Source organism: Centroberyx gerrardi, chromosome 1 (genome assembly GCF_048128805.1).
Source record: "Centroberyx gerrardi isolate f3 chromosome 1, fCenGer3.hap1.cur.20231027, whole genome shotgun sequence".
In the NCBI taxonomy this organism is placed as follows: Eukaryota; Metazoa; Chordata; class Actinopteri; order Beryciformes; family Berycidae; genus Centroberyx; species Centroberyx gerrardi.
The window spans coordinates 1,771,195-1,792,668 of NC_135997.1; the positions used below are offsets into that span (position 1 = coordinate 1,771,195).

The 21,474-nt window shown below is 42.9% G+C and overlaps 1 protein-coding gene across 1 annotated transcript in view; it reads right to left on the reverse strand.

Moving 5' to 3' along the window:
- Positions 1-21,474, reverse strand: part of LOC139924351 (protein kinase C-binding protein NELL1-like) — a 234,798-nt gene that overhangs the window by 148,770 nt on the left and 64,554 nt on the right. The window contains exons 5-8 of the mRNA XM_078283149.1: positions 13,291-13,387; positions 7,470-7,542; positions 6,358-6,440; positions 2,006-2,140 (exon numbers count right to left, since the gene is read on the reverse strand). Of these exons, the coding sequence (XP_078139275.1) occupies positions 2,006-2,140; positions 6,358-6,440; positions 7,470-7,542; positions 13,291-13,387 (388 nt within the window). The remainder of the gene's footprint in view (positions 1-2,005; positions 2,141-6,357; positions 6,441-7,469; positions 7,543-13,290; positions 13,388-21,474) is intronic.

Consider the following 21,474-nt stretch of genomic DNA (forward strand, 5'->3'; position numbering starts at 1 on the left):
ACACCAGAGTGAACGTGTGTTCCCGTGGAGAGGAACATACATCATCTACTTCCTCCTGTGGCTTCACTGACATTTGCACAGGCAGAATGTAATATCTATATCAGTGCCTTTTGCGCCATTGCAAAGAAACAGTTTACTACTGTTACCTTCACCACAACCAAACTTCTGACTGGTAGTGTACTGTTAGTACACTACCAGTCAAAAGTTTGGATACAACACATTTGTCTTTATTTTTACTATTTTCCAAATTCTAGAATAATAGTAAAGACATCAGAACTATGAAATAACACAAATGGAATTATGCAGCGACCAAAAAAGTGTTAAACAAATCAAAACAATCTTATATTTTAGATTCTTTAAAGTAGCCGCCCTTTGCCTTGATGGAAAGGCAAAGGCTTTGGAAAGAAATTCATACATAGGATCAACTTCACTGTTTATATAAAAAATTTCAAGCACTTAAGCATAAGCCTTTAGATCAAAATGGCTTTAACATAATGAGAAACATAGTACATTTCAATCAATTGATGGATGCTTTTGTCCAAAGAGTCTTACAGTACAATGACTGTATACATGTTTTGGATGAGTGGCCCGAACCCCTAATACTGTAGAAGTGTCACTGCCACGTCAGACCAAACCAACACTGTCTTTACAATACCACTTAAGAACTGAACTCTTTGAAAAATATTATATTTAAAAATAAATATAAGTCATAACATCACACAATCAGATAACATATTCATCATGAAGTGCTGGATGGTGGAGGCTGAAATGGAGCGGCCTGCTGATAGCAGGTAGTTATTCAGGGCCTGAAGCGCTGCCATGGTTTATGTGGCTGATATCTCTCTCTGCGTGCACCACTTCATTTCATGAGTCATCTGAAATGCTTCCCCCAGGACGCCCTGGTTATCAGTTAATGGCATGTCCGCAGGAGGAAATCAGACTGGCTAAACTCCACCCCGTGCTTGATGTGCAATGATGCAGCAAGTCTAATTCCCCAGGCTCTGGGTTGGCCTGATTCAACACATTTCAAAGTCTCGCTCGCTCGCATATATAAGAGGAGGCAGGGAGGCTTATTAGAGGCTCTTATTAGGGGGCGGGCAGGAGGCAGGAGGCAGGGAGAGAGGGACGTGTGATGTGACGGAAAGTCGAGAGAGAAAGAAAAGCTATATGTTGAGTGTGGAGGAGAGAGAGGTTGTGGTGGCTTTGCATTAAAGCAACAATCCACCCTCAGATCCTCCCACACTGTTACATATCATCAGTCCGTGAGGTTGAATGCGTTCCAGGAGTTATTCTGTGATGAAGTGTTGTCATTTACTATTTTGGTGAATGCAGATTTCTCCCTGTGCAACATCAGTGCAGCAAAACCTGACATTTAGATCCTGAAACATTTTCTGCTATCAAACTCCATTGTAGCTGCGCCGCCACCTCATCTACTAGAGCTGGGCGATATATCAATATAATACTGATATTGTGATATAAGACTAGACATTCTGTGCGATTTTGGTTGTCATAATATCGTGATATAGCTTTAATGTTGTCTTTTCCTGGTCTGAAAGGCTGTGTTACAGTTATCTTTTACAGTTATACAATTTTCTGAACTTATTTGACTGTCTAGAGTGAAATGAACGCTGAACGCCTTGACCTGCTTCTTCATCATATCCACATCAGCCTACTAATGCTCGCTTATCAAAATGTACTTATGTGTAAATATCTTCTGAAAGCACCAATAGTCATCCCCGAAATATCGTCACATTATCAATATCGAGGTATTGGATAAAAAATATAGCGATATTTGATTTTTTTTCGTCTACGATTGGCCAGTTATCCATAAGAAAAATATTACAACTAACCCAGAAATGCAAGTTGCATGGCCAATAACTGTTTTATAGTAGTTATATATTATAGTAGGTTTTTGAACAGCAGAGAGAGGAGAGGGAGGCAGGTTAGGTGTGTGGGAGGAAGGCTGGGTCGGGGGAGGGGGGCAGTGGGTGACGGTGACACCCACCTTGCAGGCGCAGTTCCTGCAGTTCTCTGGCTCCGCCCACAGCTCCTTGTCCCTGTAGACGAGGCCGTTGGCGCTGCAGGTCCGCTCACAGTGACAGCCCTCCAGCTGGGTCAGCCGGGACTCAGCGTAGTTCAGCTGCACACACACACACACACACACACACACACACAATATGGATGACCTTGACGAAGACCATTAGGTTGATACGCGCTGGTCCTACCAGAAGAGATTGGGCCGGCTAAATCTGTTTCTTCTTTTAAGTCTCTTCTTAAAACTAATTTTCATACACAAGCCTTCTTGTGATTATTTTACCATTCCTCTGTTCAATTGTTCTCATTTCCTTTTATCGCTCCTTTATTGTCTATTAGTCTGTTTTTGTACTGTTGTGTACTGCTTATTTTGTAAAGCACTTTGTAAACTTTGGAAAGGTGCTATAGTAAAGTTTATTGATATTATTATTATTATTTAATAAAGGGTTTTTATATTTTTCTCCTGAAGACGGAGTGCCTTCGCTCTCTTCTGGATCACTGTCTGTCACGACATGAGCCGGTCTACAAGCAAGAGAAATATCCAAAAGTATTTTTGTATACACATAACATGGTGTCTGAATCACAACACTGAATCACTAGTGAAAGCATGCATGTAGGTTAACCCCCCCACACCCACACCCCCCCACACACCCCCTCCACTCCCAGCATGCCCCGGTCAGGTCTTCAGAGAGTTGAGCTGCTCCACTGAGATCCCCTCATTAGGAGGGCAAATAGAAAAATACTGTATGTGATAGACATTCACCTCATGCTCGGGGCCTCAGGCCATAATCTGCAGAGGCATGGCAGACAGGACTGATCAACCCCCACACACACACACACACAAACCAACACACACACACACACACACACACACCCTCTCACCCCCCCCACCCGCTCCGCTCTCTTATTCCTACAGTGATCAGATTCCTCCATGATGACCCTGCTGAAGCACACTTCTGGCCTTGCGGAGGGGCCGGCTGCTCTATCTTTGATCACTACGCTAGCATGTCTGCACCCACAGGCATACACACACACACTCACACTCACACACACACACACAAACAAACAAACACCCGCCCGCACATACACACAAATGTGTACACAATAGAAGCCCTGGCTGACCCTCACACAAACACGGGGAGCTTGTTTGAAGGGCAGGTGGGAAGTCAAAGAGCTCCTATTGATCTGAGCTGCGGCTTCATTTCCGGGGGCGAGAATCAAAGCAGGATTTAACAGACCGGGCAGCCGTGAAGCCACAGGAGGCCGCTCCCCCGCTCTGCCCACGCCCCCGCCGCTCCTCCGGGACCGGTCCGGGCCGCAGCGCCGGGGAGAGAGGGCTCGCCGCTAAATGATAGAGAGTTCTCGGTAAAAAGGAAAACGCCGGATGTCACCGAGGCTTTTTATTTCACTTAGAGGAATCCCGGCCGGCCGGCTGGCGAACTGTACGAGCGGCGAGCAGCGGAGATATGTCCTGTCAAACCCCTAAACAAAATGTTTGAAATGCAATTTCAAAGGCTGGGAGGCCGCCTCCAGGCACCACAGAGGAATACCTCGCCTGTACAGTGCACGCATCAGATGGCACTGTGCTGCTACACAAAAGACTCAGAGGCTAATAGGCATGCATCTCCTATGGCTGGTACACGAGGCAGAGAGACGCAGCAGCAATAACATAAGGGGAGAAGACAAAGAGGCTAAATGAAACGAAAAAGTGCGCATTTATTATCTCTGCCAGGGAGGTTATGTTTTCAAACCTGTGCGTTAGAAGTTTGTCTGTCTGCAAGCAGGATATCTCAAAAACCTGCGAATGGATTTCCATGAAATTTGGTGGACAGATAGAGAAGAACAATTGATTACATTTTGGCGGTGATGCGTATTATTATCGTATTTTAGCCATAACTATGAAACCAAGAGAGACAGAGACTTGATTCCAAATGTTACCGGTATGTTTGCAGGGTCAGGAAATCAATTTAACTTAACATTGAAGTGATAGGAACGATGTGTTTGGGTGTAACAGCGAGTCGGAGAAACGTTCAGCGTTGTTTATGCTTTCCGAGTTCCTTTGTGTTCTCTCTGTCTTCAGCTGGAATCAATTCAACTCAAAGTGACTTAGTGGATTGATGATCATGAACGTGTCGCAATATTAACCCCCTGGAGTCCAAGTAACAGCAATAACAAATGACCTATTTTTGTATTTTGATGAATAACTTCTTGCTTGTACAACAGAAACAAGCAGAGAAATGCTATTGAAAGTGCAGATCGTAATTTTTCTGTAGACCAATCAGAAGCAGAGATATTATCACTTTAAATTAGATGAAAAAGTATGTGTTGTATGTAAAATCTATAAAAAATTATACATTTTGATCTGTAATTTGATGCTCATTTGACGTAGAAAGAAGTGGAAAAAAGCTGCGGAAAGTGCCGACTCTAAACTTTCAATGTGTTCCTAGCAAGTCTGTAGACCAATCAGAAGTGGAGCTGTACATGAACGGACCAATCAAATAATAAGCTTTATTTATATTTGAAAGGCTAGACTTATACCTGAAGAAACAGGATATCATGGTTTAGGGGTCAAAGCAGTTTTCTAGGTGGTAAACAAAGGCAAATTTCATCTCAAAATTAGCTTGGACTCTAAAAGCAACTTTTGCAACACAACCACAGTGGGGGAACTTGGTTGCTATGTGCTGAGATCCAATATGTTGACTTTCTATCAAGCTGTGTATGGAGCTAGTGCTTGGACAAAAACAGCCATAATTACAAGTGTGCTCTCTTTCTCTTTCTCTCTCTCTCTCTCTCACACACACACACACACACACAGACACACAAGGCCACTGTTGTAATCCATGCACGCTGTAGGCTTAGTCTCACCTCAGTCCCCCTGACACTCCATATCACGCAGTTAGGGACCGAGCAATTATTCACCTCGCGCACAATCCCACATGAAGGGAGAGAGAGAGAGCCATTTAGAGCGGGAGATGACTGCATCCTCCCCGCTGCGCCTCGTATGAGCAATGAGGTCAGGTGGCAGCGGGTCGGGCCGCATCCGAGTGGAGGAGGAGGCGAGGCGCAGCGGTGGGGTAATGTTCTTCATTTCACCCTTATTTACACTGGAAATTATTCTATAGCTCGCTTACCCGCTGAGATGCCCTTGCTTCATTCACTCCCAGCCAATTGCGCTCACTCACGCACATGGACACACACACACACACACACACACACAGGGTTATGCACACACTTAAGTCTTATAAATGGTACCCACTCTCCCCCGTGGCTCTGGTACAGGATGCAGGTCGCCTGTTGGCCTCCTGTTGTGCAAATACAGCCGCCATTTACTGACACCCCTCTGACTCTGAGTACACCTGTCCCTCGTGTCAGCGTGTGTGTGTGTGTGTGTTTGTGTGTGTGTGTGTGTGTTACCCAAAAATAGCCTCCACAAAATTGCAGCAGCAGTTGTAGTCTTATTAGTGCAAGTGAAGCACCAGTATGGATTTTAAATGGGTTTTTATAGGGATTCAAACTTTCCTCTATTTATACACAAATATGATAAAATATCAAAACTATTTGTTTAAGTGGTTAAATTTAAAGTTATTGCATTTTCAAAAGTCCATTCTTTCTTACAGGCAGTTTTAGATGAACTCCAACATTATTCCTATCCTGAACCAAAGTATATTGGAAAACAAAATCATAAAAGATGAATAACACGGGATCTTTAACCAATAAGTGATTCCAAGTAACTCCATTTGTTTCTGACACATGCAGGTTAATATTTTAATTTTTTTCTGTTTTTTGTGTAGTTCAATCCATGCTCACATTAATAAGTGAGAGGGTGATACATTTTTCAGAAGACTGATTAAGGTGCATGCTTATTTTGTTCTTATTCTCCTACAATGAGTATCTTTTTTTTTTTGCTCTGTCTTGTTGAAATTAAACAAAAATGAGATACTGACTAAGAGTAACAAGAACAAAGCCTCGCCACGAAGGCAGCAACACAATCAAAGGCTTCAGCCGTCTGCAGCTGTCTGCAGTGGAAAACACTTTTCTATTTTATTTTTTTTTCCTTTACAGAGCTACAGCACAGCACTACTGGAGCTTTTAACTGCTTACTGATTATTTACTGTAACACACACTTTCACTAAGCATCAGTCCACACTGACATGTCGCCAATGTGTTGCTTATTCCAAGTCTCTATGAAGGCAGCACACCTGTTTTTTTCACAGCATCATCTGCTAGAAAGTGAACTGTGACCCCATTAACTCTGTTCACAGTTCTACAGTACATCAGGTAAACTGTTGGCGTTGTTGTGGGATGAGACGCCCTTATTCTCACCTTCAAGGTCATCTTGGCCAGCAGCTCCTGAAGGTCCATGATGCCTTGCACCAGGCTCAGGAAATCGCTGCAGGTCGGACAGGCTCAACAAAAGAAAAGGAGGCACCAAAAAAGGGAGGAAAAGGAGAGGAAGAGCAAGAAGGAAAGGACAGATAGAAGAGGAATAAAGAAGAAGAGTGATTAGTCTTACTGTATTTATTCAGGCACAGCTCATGACAGCCAACAGAAAACCCATGAAGCCTCACACAACTGTGTTTGCTCTTGTCTTATAGGCCCGCGCTTGGTGCTAGTATCAATAATAAAGCGACAAGGTGTGATTACATGCCTTATTGATCAGTGACAGAGACAGTGGCACAGCGGTGGCCCTGCATCTTCATTTATCTGACAGTAAACAGATGGAGCAACGGGGGCAGGGAGGGAGGAAGGTGCATTGAATTTGAATTACAGCGAAATGAAGATAACTGGAGGAGTGGGGAAGAAAGGGAGAGCGGGGCAGGCTTCGTCTGTGATCACTGCAGAGAGGTCATCACCAGCTGATGCATAGCTCAATACGGGGCCATTTTATAATGGCACACATGGTGATGGAGAGCTTCACTGTGTTCTCTGAGGCTTTTTGCTCTTCTCAGAGTTGAGAGAGAGCAGCGAAATGGGAAAACCAGGTGAAAAAACAGTAAATAAGTCACCGTGTCTAGCACTATAGCTGATAGAGAGGGCACAATATATGGAAATTCAATATATAACACATATCGTGGGGCAGAAAAATGTATCATAATATAAACTATAGTAGTAATCACAAATGAGACGCTTGACCATCACAATTTCACAAGCTCTCCATCCAAAGTATATTATTGTCACTTTGTAATGACGTTTTCAAATTGTTGTTTACATTCTAGCAGCCAATGCCATCGCAGAGATCGCAAAGATTTGTGGCTCAGAAATGAACATAATTCTGCACAGTCAGACTTTGCTGTCGTTGAACTTTTATGTATTACATCGTATCGTGGTTGTATTGAATCATGAACCCCATGTCGCATATCGAATTGTATTGTAAGATAAGATATGATAAGAACATATCGTCCCATCCCTAATGGTCGAGTACTCATGATACTTACTGCGGTTGAGGTTGGGACACTGTGTGATGTAGCCATTTGGAGTGAAAATCAACTTCACATCCTGAATGACGCCCTGGAAACACAGAAGGAGGAGACAGAAAAAGAGAGAGACAGAAGGAAAGAAGAGAGGAATGTTGACTGGCTGACAGCTAAAAGACTGTAGAATATTTCTTTGGATTTAACAGTTTGAAACATGAAAATAAAAGTATTTAAAGAAGAATACAGGTGTGTCAACGGTCCAGTTTCCTCTCTGTTTCTGCACACAGTCAGCATAGTTAGAGATATCAGCACTCCTCCTTCAGAAGAAGAAGAAGCCATTTGCTGCCATTCATTCTTCTCCAGTATGAAAACAACTTCCAAAGAGTGAGAGAATCCATCCCAGGACACATGAAGCCTTCGTTTGGTTTGGTCAAACTTTCTGTTTTCTCCTTATTTCATTGAGCTGAGTCGAGTGTTTTCGTCTCAGCGCTGCGTTACTGTCAGTCAGCTGACCCACAGGAAGGAATGGAAGTCTCCTCCAGGAAATAATCCTCAAAAACATGTTTCTAAAACTTTATTGTCACACCCATGTCTTTTTATTTGGGGGCGTCTTTGTTAGCCGGGACAGAGGTTCATTCCAAGCTAGGTTTGACACTGCTTTTTGTTTAAAAACGACAAAAAAACAAGTAAACGTTAAAAAATCAAATTACATACAGCATGCATTGGAGGGAAATGTAAACTAGACTAGAGCTGCAATGATTAATCGATTAATCGATTAGTTGTCAACTATTAAATTAATCACCAACTATTTTGATAATCGATTAATCGGTTTGAGTAATTTTTTAAGAAAAATAAGTCAAAATTCTCTGATTCCAGCTTCTTAAAGTCGAGATGAAATGGCATTGCGAGAGTATCTAACTTCCGTATCGTGACGTATTTCCGAGTGAAACAGGAAAGACAGGCGGGACATAACGTTGGGAGGAATTTGATTTGAACGTTGAAAAGTGGGTGTGTCATAACACCCGAAGACACACCGAAGTACCATGCTGTTGCTAGCTAGCTAACTAATGAATCTTAGCCTCTTAGCTCTGTGCGCTAAAAGTTGAAGATTGATTGATGGGTGGATGTCATGATATTATTGGTTGAAATTAGTTACGGGCATGCTTATGTAAGCACACGGCATATTTTGTTTTACAGGAAGAAAACATGATTGAATTTTGATATAAGAATACAATGAAATTGATTTTTGGTATTTTTTTTGGCATATATTGTTAAATAGGTGCACAGTATGACTGGGGATGTGATCTAAAAGGGTTAAAAAGGCATTTTTCATTTCATCTCGTCTTTAAATGTGAATATTTTCTGGTTTCTTTACTCTATGACAGTAAACCGAATATCTTTGGGTTGTGGACAAAACAAGACATTTGAGGATGTCGATCTTGGGCTTTGGGAAACACTGATCGACATTTTTCACCATTTTCTGACATTTTATAGACCAAACAACTAATGGATGAATCGAGAAATTAATCGACAATGAAAATAATCGTTAGTTGCAGCCTTAAACTAGACATAGACAGAAGTGAATGTTGTTGGTATTCTCCCTTAATGGACTGTCTGTCAGTCACTCTCAATGACAGGCGAAGTCCAGAGATGCAGCGGTGGCGAATACAGTCCTCACAGTGACCATGGGAACCACGCTTTGAAAAACCAACCTCTCTAATGGAAAACCAAACTCGTAAAACACTGCAGAGCACACACACACACACACACACACCACTCACACACACACATACACATGGGTACTATAATTTCACCATTTCCCAGAATTGGCTCCTGAAAACATGCTGGGCGGACATTAGAATTCGACACCTCAAGCACAGTTGGCATTGATTCCTTTCTGCTGTATGAGGATGTGTATGTGAAATCCATTTACAATGCATTGGGCTGGCCCAGATGCAAGCAACACCTGCCTCTATTTCACAGAGAGCGAGAGAGAGCGCGAGAGAGAGAGAGAGAGAGAGAGAGCCTTGAGGCGAATAGGCTTGCAGCATAGATTCAGAACACACACACACACACACACACACATACACAGACACACACTCAGTATAAGCAGTGGACAGTGAAGAAGACATTGTCAGTGTCACTGAGAATGAAAATGAAGGTGTAGATCAGAGGTGTCTGTCCCAGTGGTGTAATATAGGAGTCCTGACCACACATCACTGTCAATGATCAGTAGGTAATTCAAACTGAGGTCATAAAATCTCTCTCTCTCTCTCTCTCTCTCTCTCTCTCTCTCACACACACACACACACACACACACACTATCCATACCTCTGCCAATGTCTATGGCAGGTCTAGTTGAATGATACTATTCAGGCCTAAGGTCAACATGCATCCAACAGCACATAGTCTTGATTTGATGCAGAAAAGAACTATGTGTGTGTATGTGTGTGTGTGTTCTGGTACTTCTATACTTATGGGGACCAAATGTCCTCACAAGGACAGGAAGATGAGGAGAATCCTGCAAAGTGGGGACATTTTGCCACTCCTCTCTTCTTTAACCCCTTGCACCCTCAGTTTCCCCATAAATTTCATCTTAAGTAGCTTCAACATTTTTTTTTTCCAAACTGTACAACAATGTCACATCCATATTCTGTATCTGCTCGTTCCATCGCTTCATTGAAGTTGTAGCTGCTTATATTGAGTGAGATATTCAAACCCAAGATGCCATTTATTTAGGGCTGCACCATTACAACAAATGGAAAAAAAATCTAGATGTTTGTGCATCATTTTATACACCATTTGCCTGTAATTCTGCGTGACATATTTGGTATCTTTGGAAACCTTAGGATCTTGACTAGAATTCAAAATAAAGTTTTGGGTTAGGACTTAGGTTTAGGGCTAAGATTACAATTAGGATTAGGTTTAGGTTAGGGTAAGGGTTAAGGTAAAGGTTAGGGGTTAGGGAACGAGGATCCTCACTAATATAATAATGCAAATGTGTGTCTCAGTGTGTGTGAGGTGTGTGTTTGTGTTTCTTTGTGTCCTAAACCTTCAAAAGTTCACCCACCACTGTTGCTGATAATATTACCTTCAGCTCGCTTGGCCGCTCACTTTTTACAGTCATAAATTCCCAGTTAGCTTGTTTATTATAGCAGTAATAGACAAGCGAGGCAGCTTTGGCCGGCGCATCGCCTTAGGGCAGCAACTGTTGAGATTGACACCGGTTTATTATCTTGGGTGAGGGTTTATCCTGTGATTCCCTGTCTCTATTTGATCATGCACAACATGACCTTTCTTTGTTCCAGCAGGGTCTGAAGACCTAACTTCCACCTGCACCTCGCCCCCCAGGACTGAACTAAATTCACCAGCACTAATTAACAACCTCAGTAGGGAAGAGTCGATGGAGGGAGAGAGAGAGAGAGAGAGAGAGAGATAATGAAGATCTCCCCAGAGGATGAACGCTGCATTCACATCTTCATGCTCCGTTGGTTTGACGGAGACAGGAAGTCATTCATTCCAATATAGAGGATGTTTTAACGGACGGTAACGGATCAGCGCCCCTAGTGGCCGTCGGCTACGCTGGCCATCGGGTGACGGATACTTTGGATTTTTCCGAACTCGCCGCGTTGATAACGGAGCGTCAAAATAGTCTGAAGTCTGAGCGCTGGTTTCTCTCCAACACATAAAATATTTCGACAAAAAAGCGACAAAAAAGTAACACATCTCTCAGTTCACGCATTCAACATGAAATGTAACCTTCACAAAGAGCTTTGTTTGAGCTGTGTGACTCCTGTGTGTCGGAGCGAGCGTGCCGGTCGGTTGTTGCAGGGGCGGAGGTGGCGTTGAGGATGACGCTACGAGGGAAGATGTGAACAAAGCGTAAACAAACTAGCATCACCAACACTAATTAACAACCTTCAGTAGGGAAGAGACAAAAGACAGAGCCGGAGGGAGAGAGAGAGAGAGAGAAAGAGAGAGAGAGAGAGATCAATAAATCAGCTAACCTACAGCAGAATCCCTCACATCCAGGTTTGGCTTTTACTTCATCACGCCGCCTTATGTAATGCGCTCAAACGTTGCATCATTGCCCATGCTAGATAGCCCGGGCTCGCCATTATTGTCCCGCGGTGCATGAAACACAGAGCGTTTCACAAAAAGCACCGGTTCCAAAGAGCTCGCAGCGTCCCTGAGGAGTCAGCATCCTTGGCACAATGGATTCTAGATAAAGATAATTTATTACAGTTGCTCCTTCAGATGGAGAGGCTCCCGGGAAGAGGCGGCGCGAGGAAGGGGAGCGTCTCCAGCCGCCGCGAGAGCTCAGTATGTTTTATTTAAAGGCCTAGTTAGCTCTTCTTCCCATTATCTCACTCCTGAGTCCTGAATGGGATAGATTACTGCTGCTGCTTTATTTCACCTCCAATCTCTATCTGCAGCAAAGTTCTGTAGCTCTTGGCTGTTTTTACCTTTCTTTGCCTCCTGCCTCTTTATTCTTTTCTCTCCGTTCTCCCCACCTGCACTTCACCCCTCTCTGCTTCTGACATGAGAAGACTGTACGAAGGCTCTGTTTATCCCCTCGTCTTTAGCAGGTTAAAGAAGGGAGCGAGTGGGAAAGTGTGAAGAGAATGGCAAAGAAGCAACGACATGAAGCTGGACAAATACGTGCTTTTCATACTGTCTCTCTCACCGTCTCAATCTCTGTCTCTCAGTCTCTCTCTCTTTCACTCTCTCTCTTTCTCTCTTTGTGTCTCTCAGTCTCTCTCTCTTTCTCTCTCTCTCTCTCTCTCTCTCTCTCTCTGCTACATACACACCCCCTCTTCCTGCCAGGAACTCAAAAGATTACTAAACAAACAACATTAACTCCTTGTAGATTACATTGTTTTAACCACACAATGTCTACTCCCATAACAACACCCATCATTATGCGTTGATAAGAAGCGTCAGTTCATAAATATGTATGAGCTATGAGCGGATAATTGCATTGCCGGTAAAAAAAAAAGGTATGCAATTTTAAATAGTCCTTATGATACATTGAGCAACAGGTGCTTGATTCAAGGTGTTACCACAAGTGTGTCTGTCACCCGCCGCACCAACTCATCCAAATGTAAATGTGAAGGGAAAATATCCTCATTCCCTCCTTCACTTCACACAAGCCTGTGTGCTTTCCCACCATCTGTCTCCGCCGCCATCAAAACGCCACACTGACGAATACTTTGAGCTCCCCGCATATGGAGTCAGGCAGATAGACGGAGTCCCAGTGCAGAGCGCAGAGCCGACTGCGGGGGAACCGGATGATGGAGCTGCGTCTTTTAAGACCAGAGCTTTTCCTCCAGAAGAAGGAGCTTCTTGAAGCCTCGGCGCAGGAGGAAGGAGAGGGGAGGGGGAGGGAAACGCGAGAGCGGTGGCAGACGTTGAGCAGCAGAGATAGTGTCATAGCACAGGAGGAGGAATAATTTACTCCGCAGCAGGGTCGGGTGGCTGATCGTTACATAGAAAAAAGAAAGAGGGGCCATTGATTGCGTGCCGGGAGGGCCGGAGAGGTGGAATATGTGGGTGTCCTGGTGATATTCCTTCGGTGTCGCCCCCCCTGCTGCGACCACATGCAGCAGCCTGGGAAAATGAGCGGCGATTAAAAATCGACAACAGCGTAATGGGTCGGGGAATAAGCGTGGCAAAGCGCTCGCCGAGCTTTTGGCGGCTCCTCCATAAGCCCTCGGTCCTTCTTTCTTGTTGTATCCTCCACTTGGCTTTCGCAGCCCACTGCAAATCTGAGCAATTATATTATATAAGGCAACCTTGAATGTGTGAAAGGAAGTCTGTGTGTGTGTGTGTGTGTTATTACCTTGAACAGGCCGTGCTTGTGGCTGTGCTGGCCCAGCCACACTCCAATGCCAGGGGTAAGCTCCATCTGAGGTGGGTCTATCACCCGCTCGTAAATCCTGCCAAAAACAAGCCAAAAGAGAAAGAGAATGTTTGGTTATGATAACGAGTACGACACAGACAAATAGATACAGACACACACACACACACACACACACAAAAGGTTTTTTTTTTGTTTTCTTGGCATGAACACTGATCCAATACGGTTGAATACCAGAGTAAATCCAATAGAAAGGAGACGGAGTGTGTACATGCCCCCCTCTCTCTCTCCCTCTCTCTCTCTTTCTCTCTCTCTCTCTCTCCCTCTCTCTCTCTCTATAGGAAATAGAGTGTAGAGCAGCGGCTGCTCTCCTCAAGCATGACAGCCAGTCTCGCCCCACAGCTCTCTAACACGGTATTGATATCTGGACCTGGGATGTTGGCTGGATTAACCGGCCGGCGCCTGACACAGACACAAACAGGCTTTGGCATTATCAAGGCAAACATCCTCGGTGTCATTCAGTTCCATTTTTCCCTGCACTGAGGTGGGCGGTTCTCACGGGCCGCGGGTGTCAGGGAACAATCCGTCACTCGGGTCTTGTTCTCCAGGACCAGACTCTCACAGCCTTCATTTAAAGGTGCTATGTGTAGCATTTTCAACATCAATAAATCATTACCGCATTCATTTTGAGGCTTTAGTATAATTACTGTAAACAAAAGAGACCATCATCGAGATGACTATCAGACTCTAGCGGCCTCTACACTGCATTCAACATTGTGTATGACCAGGTTGGATCTGAAGGGAAATCTGCTGGATCGCTTTACGGCACAAAACAGGAAGAGGTTCTGTTCTTCCAGAGCAAACGGAGCTAAAGCTTTCAGAGTTTCTGGCAGCAGATGGTGGAAGGAGGGAAAGGAAGATGGAGAAATCACTTTAACAATTATCCTTCTTCTTGCTCTTCAAAATGAATGCACCCAAAGTGACGCCAGGGAAGGGGAGGGGGGGAAAGGAAGCAACAGGGTTTATGGGTAATTTTGAGAAACTCTAGCACTAACAGTACCACTGGCGTGAGATAGAGGCCACCAATCATCTCGGCCATGCTCTTATTTGTTTATTGTAATTATACCAAGGTATCACCGCTAATTTGACAATGAAATATGAAGGGAAGAATGAAATTTGATGTTTAAATGTCCCATATTCTCCACTTTCCAGTGTTTTATTTTGTGTCTTGAGGTCCATTCAAAGCTGTGTGTGTGGTGTCATGAACCAAAAACACTCTCAATCCATTTCTCCACGTTCATTTTCCAGCATCTCTCTGAGCCTTACCAAGAACAGGCTGTTTCTGTCGCCGTGTCTTTAAGGCTCATTAATATTAACGACCCCTCTGTTCCGATTGGCTAACCGTTTCAAGAGTGAAACGTGAGATGCCGCGGCCCGGCGGCTACAGGTAGGGAAAACTCTCTGGTAATAAACAATGACAACCGCTCAACCGCTTTGAAAAAAACACTTTGTTAGTCTATTATTTCTTACAAAAATGATAATGAGCGAACCTTTGTGACGCCACAAAGTTACGGAAGTCCAAACGGCTCGTTTAGAGGCTCGCTTTTCTAATATGGATTGTGTGGATTTAGTTGGCGACTGTGCGTTTTGATACTTTCACCATGTTTAGATAGACCATCCAACTCTTTTATCATCACAGAGGCAAGGGGAGTCCTGCTTTACACCATATGGGACCTTTGAAAGTAGAACACTGGCCATTTTAAATATTTCAGTATTATTCAGAAGGTACTAGAACATAATAGAAGAGACACTGCTCATGCTTTCGCATTCATTGAAAAAGTGCAGCAAAGCCACTGGCCACCAAAGCAACCACAGAAGTATAGAATCACAAGGAAATGTGTGATCTGACTAAACGTTCTGTCACAATCTGAAGCTATTTTATGTGACCAATAAACAGTTATAACACAGGAAAACAACAAACCCCTTTAATGTGTGTATGTGTGTATGTGTGTGTTTGAGCAAGTGCATGCGGAGGTGTGTGTGTGCTGTAATCGTACGCCTTACAACGCCGTTGATTGTGTCGATTTCTGATTTCCCACCTGCTGTGCTAGCTGTCGCTGCGGTAGAAAAATGCAGAGGTCATGTGGTTACCGTTTTTTTTTCCCCCTGAACCTTTCTGTCTCTCCGTTCCTCCCTCACCTCCCCCTCTCTCCCCCCTCTCCCCTGCAGCAGTGTAGAGTGGGAGTTTCACAGTTTTTCACATTGGGAAACAGCGATGCCAATTAGAATAGCAATGCGCTCGGAGGGATATTTACATGGTCTGACACCGCAGGCGGCAGCCATCAACAGCTAATTATAGAGGACATGCACAAGTCACCAGTATAACATACGACTAACAATGCTACTCTCACACCACACCGCAGGACTCAATGAATAATAACTACAGTTCACTACTCATCGGAGAGGTATCCCACATTTCAATAATGTCACAATCATTGACTGTGCTACAAAATCATCAACGTGAACAACTGAATGAATGAATTCTAACACCAGGAGACGCAGATTTCACTCACGCAGTGCATTCATCTTAATGTGGGATTAGCAGCGCCGCTCTGCTTTGCCAAATCCCTCAGTGTCTACTGTAAATTAGAAAGGGGATGTTAATCAATAAAAGCCTGTTGGATGTGGAGTGGATGGCAGCGAGTGCAAGATGCAGTGGAGCCACATGAACCAGACACATCACTTCATCCATAACCTGTAAAATAGGGCAGCGCTGCTCTACTTTTACTCTGCTCCTCTTAACCTTTAGCAGTGTGTGTGCTGTGAGAGAGAGAGAGAGAGAGAGAGACAGAGAGAGAGACAGAGAGAGAGAGAGAGAGACCCACATCTAGATACAGGAGGAAGATTCCGGCAGGTGTGCAGCGGCTCGGCCATCATTCTTATGAATGGAGAGGCTGAAGGGAAGAGAAAACCCTGAGATGTGGAAAGTGCTGCATTATGGCCAGCTAGAGATGTGGTAGCGCTGTATGGCGGAGACTGTATAAATCCACATCTTACTACATAACACATATTTTGTTGACAGTCTACCTCAATAAGCTGCCAGACCGCCTCTTTTCCACCGATTTACCAACCGAATTGGATAAACTACATTTAATCTTGTGCAGTCAGGTTTTCAGCTCCTGGCTGGCTGTTTCCCAAGGTTGTCTTTAAGCCACTGATAAGAGCAAATAAAGCAAGCAAACAAATACTAAATAAAGCCACAAACACTATCAAAAGCTGTGTCTGTCTAACTTAAGCATTGCATGTCAGACAATTCCACAACCAGCGCCTTTCATCTCCAAAAGTGAGACACAATATTTAGGTCTTTGGCAGCTTTCATGGCTCCCTTCAAAAGAACAATCTCAATCACAGCCTTCATTATTTGCTCAGCCAATATCTGTCTGCCACACTAAACTCCAGACCACTTCCAATTTTCCACTAGTTGAGCTTGAGACATTCTCTGTCATGTTTGTGTCTTTCCCTCTGGCAGAGGGATGAAGTCAGAAATCACGAGTCGAGGCCCTTTGAATCGCCGCTCGCCGCAGGACGAAACTCTCAAGACTCTCCATTTATCGTCCGATAGTGGCAGAAGTTGGATGTCACACTTCACTGCAGGAGGCTGAATATGAATTATAGAAAAAAGACAGTCCTGCACACTGTAATATGCTGCCAAGGTGTGTACATTTAGTAACACCTCTTCTTCTTCAGAAAAATCACAAGTGTTTTCCGCACCATTAAGTCCTCAACAACGCCAACAAAAGACTGGATCATGTGACCTTTCACCTAAGTCCGCATAGGCATTCAGCATGACGCCTGTCTAAAATCCAGATAAAGTACACAATCCAAAATACACAATATACACAAAGGTGGACAATATACAAAGTGAAGCTAAAATGTTCATGAATCACTATGGGAAAAATGTCTTTTTCTATGAATATACATTTTACCCTACTAATGCTGTCATAGTAACTTTGGGTTTATTGTGAGTTACAGTCCATTTACTGAGATTCATGTGTTCATGTGAATTGCACAGTATTGTACATTATGTATAACATTATCCTCATAAATTCAAATGAAAACAAGAGGCACTTGAGCCTCCTACTGTCCCGCCCTAATCACCATATATTAAACATAGCAACATATGCTAATGAGGTCATTAATCAAGCTAATTAATGCATTAATTAGCAAATATTTCTGTGTTTACATACTTGTCTTCACACAACACATGGGTGGTATAAATAGGAACTCATAAAGCATTAAGGGCTTATAGTAGTTTCAAGAAAATCAATTTTTCCTTATTAATATGCAAATGTATGCAGCAAGGTGCTCCAAAATCTAATCAGATCATCTACTATAACTCTATAGGGTTTCTATCAGGTACTGTGTTCACAAATATGTGTCCACAGACAGACAGACAGGCAGACAGACAGACACAGACAGACAGACAGACAGACGACAGACAGACGACAGACAGACAGGCAGACAGACACCGCCATGACGACATAATGTGCCGCAGACCATGTGCCATGGTGGAGGGACAAAAAGAAGAGCGGATATAGTGTGTGCTCCTTTTAAAGATTTCAACAAAATTATATGTAGCAGAATTCCACAACATGAGAAAGGCTATCACTGCTTGTTAACAAATACAAAAATCAATGTGGAAAAAATGCTTTGAGTGCGACGCAATTGTGTATTGTGTGAGTGGAATAACTCGCCGGTCCTTTCTGACTGTAGGGAATTGAATCAAGTGGTCAAATGTATCTTGTGACGATTGGTTATTGTCCTCTACGATTGGAAGTTGGGGTGGGGACAAATCATACCACTGTGGTGCGACAGTTTAAAAATAATAAGTCTTTAAATATGCTAAAATGGCTTATCCTGGGACAGTGATCTATCCTCGATCCTCCTGCTGCTCCATTTACTCCCTCCATCTGCACAAGGCCGGAAAAGACCTGGAAAGATATCCGCGTCCCAAGCTGCAGGGCAACTGGTTACATTCAAAAAGGTTTGTCTTGTTAAATGTGATTGTATATACTACACTGAAGTTAAGTCCAAAAATGTATTGATATACAAGGTGCTAAGGAGCTAAGCACCTTGCTAAAGCTAAGGAATTGTATGTTCTAAGTGGTAAATATGGACAGTTGGAAAGGGGGGGTATGGCGAAAAAAGTGCTTCCACTCCATTTTAAGTATTTCTCCCGTTATCAAAACAATGCATTTTTTTTATTTTTGGGTGGTACTGCACTTTCAAGCCACACTCTGGGATTGATACAGCTCACAAGAAATAACAATACAAGCACCAGAACAAACAGGCATAGATCTGCATTGAATAAAATAACAGCGCCCCATCTCTCCTGCTTTGTCCCAGTTTGTTCCATTTTGCCAGTCTTGTTATGTGTTGTGAGCTGTCAATCCAGGAGTGCAGATTTAAAATGATCGGGTACGTATTTTCTTTTTTGTTTAAACTGAGTTCAAGCGGTCAGTAGTGTTTCCAAACTGCCCATTGGCTTCTGCTGTTCTGTTGTGGTCAATGTACACATAGTAATGGGTCCTACACTAGAATGTGGGACCATTTTATGAAGCCAGTCTTGGCAAAATGGCAAAGTACAAGGGACTCTTTGCAAACAATATTGACCAATAGACTACTGATAGATCTAATACGGGTGCCAGTGTATTAAAACATATGGTACTGATGCTGTAGGTCTACAGACTGGGACCAGTATCCAGAATCATCTTGATGACCTTGCTGATGCCCGCCAACCATGGCTCCTTGCTGTTGGACCCAGGCGTAGCAGAATTCATGGGTATTATGTCATCTTAGACGAGCAGGCCATCCCGTGCAGCGCAAGTGGCTCTCTTGCTGCAGTCGACGAACTTTTCAAGGCACATTTTGTATTCGGTACCTCATACAGCGAAGTGTTTAACATCGACATCGGAAGGGTGAAGAAAAATCCCCGTATAGTCGAATTAAAGAAATAGTTCACCCAAAAATGAAAATTCTGTCATCATCTACTCACCCTCATGCCAAATGAAACACAGGTGAAATTTGTTAGTCCATATAACACACAGGGAGGTTGCCAGCACAACTTCGTAGCAGCCTTCTCCAAAACAACTGAAGTCAATGGGGACCAGATATCCAGATATCTGTGAAATGTTCAGATCAAGTCATAGGCCTACTGCTAAAGATGGCTTTTACTTTGATGTACAAGATGGCTTATATTTTAAGACACATCCTCTCTTTTCTAAGGAGAAAAACGCATTACAAATTCTGTTTATTTTATGACGATTTTGAGACTGCAAACCCATTGGGATCGAAGCGTGGAATACATAAATTGGGTGGTATTTATTTTACTTTAAAGAATTTTTCTCCTAAATTTAATTCTTGTTTGGTTAACATACACTTATGTGCCGTTTTCCACAGTCAAGATATTAAGACTTATAGTTTCAGCTCTATATGTCCGCGATCTGAAAATTCTTGAGAACGAGGGCATTGAACCTCCTATGGTTTGTGGTGTTTATGGTAGTATTGGGCAAATAACGGGTGATAATCTCGGCCTCCATTGCTTTTTTGGTTTAGTTGAATCGTTTAGTGCAAGGAATTGTTGTCGATTTTGTCTAATTGAAAAAGACCGCTTTCAAACTGTGTTCTGTGAAGATGACCCTAATGTACGAACCAAAGATGTCTATTCACACCACTGTCAAACTGTACAGTCAAATCCAACACTACCTCATGTCTGTGGTGTGAAACGTTCTTGCTTGCTTAACTCTTTGCAGTATTTCCACACAACTGATAACTTCTCTGTAGATGTCATGCATGACATTGTAGAAGGAGTTGCCCAGTATGAGGCAAAGCTTGTGCTTCAGTATGTAAAGAATAATTTTGCGACTGTCCGAGAAATTGATGGTAGAATACAGTCTTTTAACTATGGATACACAGAGAGGAGCAATCGTCCACCTGCGGTCAAATTAGATCATAACTGCAATGATTTGGGCTTAAATGCTATTCAATCCTGGTGTCTTCTGAAAAACATGCCTTTAATCTTTGGTGATCTGGTGCAAAGAAACGATCAGTACTGGCAGTTGTTACTGTTACTTCTACAGATAGTGAATATTGTGTTTTCACCTATATTGACTGAAAGTATGTCCATTTATCTCAAACACTTGATTATTGAACATCATACATTATTTAAGTATCTGTTTCCTGATCGAAATTTGTTACCTAAACACCATTTTGTGATCCATTACCCGCGTTGTATAAGAAATATTGGACCAATTATTCACATGTGGTGCATGCGTTTTGAAGCCAAGCACAATTTCTTTAAAAAACAATGTAAGAGTTTCAAAAATATCACAAAAACATTAGCCAAGAAGCACCAAGAGTTACACGGCATACAATTGGGAAAATTTCCGGCAAGACAGGTTAGTTATTGGTCCTGGAAAGATGATCTCATTAGCAGACATGAAAGGAGGACATGAAATTGCAAACACATTGAGTGTCTCTGTGTCCACCTGTGTATTCTCAGTTAAATGGGTTAAGCACCAAGGAAATGAGTACCGGCCAGACTTGTTAATCTGTGGTGAAGTACCCTTTGAAATGCCAGCGTTTTACCAAATCAAAGATATCATTATTAAGGATGAGAAAGTCTTTTTAGTTGGTACGGCTCTAGAGACTCTCTATTTTGATGACCATGTTCATGCATTTAAAGTTGCATTGAAAAAAAAAGCGCCCAGTCAAGTTTTTGATGTTAACAACCTTGTCTACTACAGACCATTTGATATTCAGATGTCATCCGGAACGGACGATATCTGCTCCTTTGTTGTCCCATATTGCCATTTAATGCAAGTTTGAGGATGTTTGTTTTGTTGAGAAAAAGCTCTTGTACTGAAGTGAGTGGGCAGTACAGGGCAGTACAGTAAAGGCATCCAAATGCTTCTTAACATGCCATTGGATGGGTACCAATGCTCTTAAAGTGCTCTCCGTTATTCCTTTCAGCCTTCCACTAATCTAAACTAGCTGAATGTGAAGCAAGGACCTATTTCTGCATTCATATATTTCTACTATATGATTGGATTTAAGATTAAACATGGTTGCTTTCAGGAAACTTTTGCCCAGTCTGTTGGAATGTTT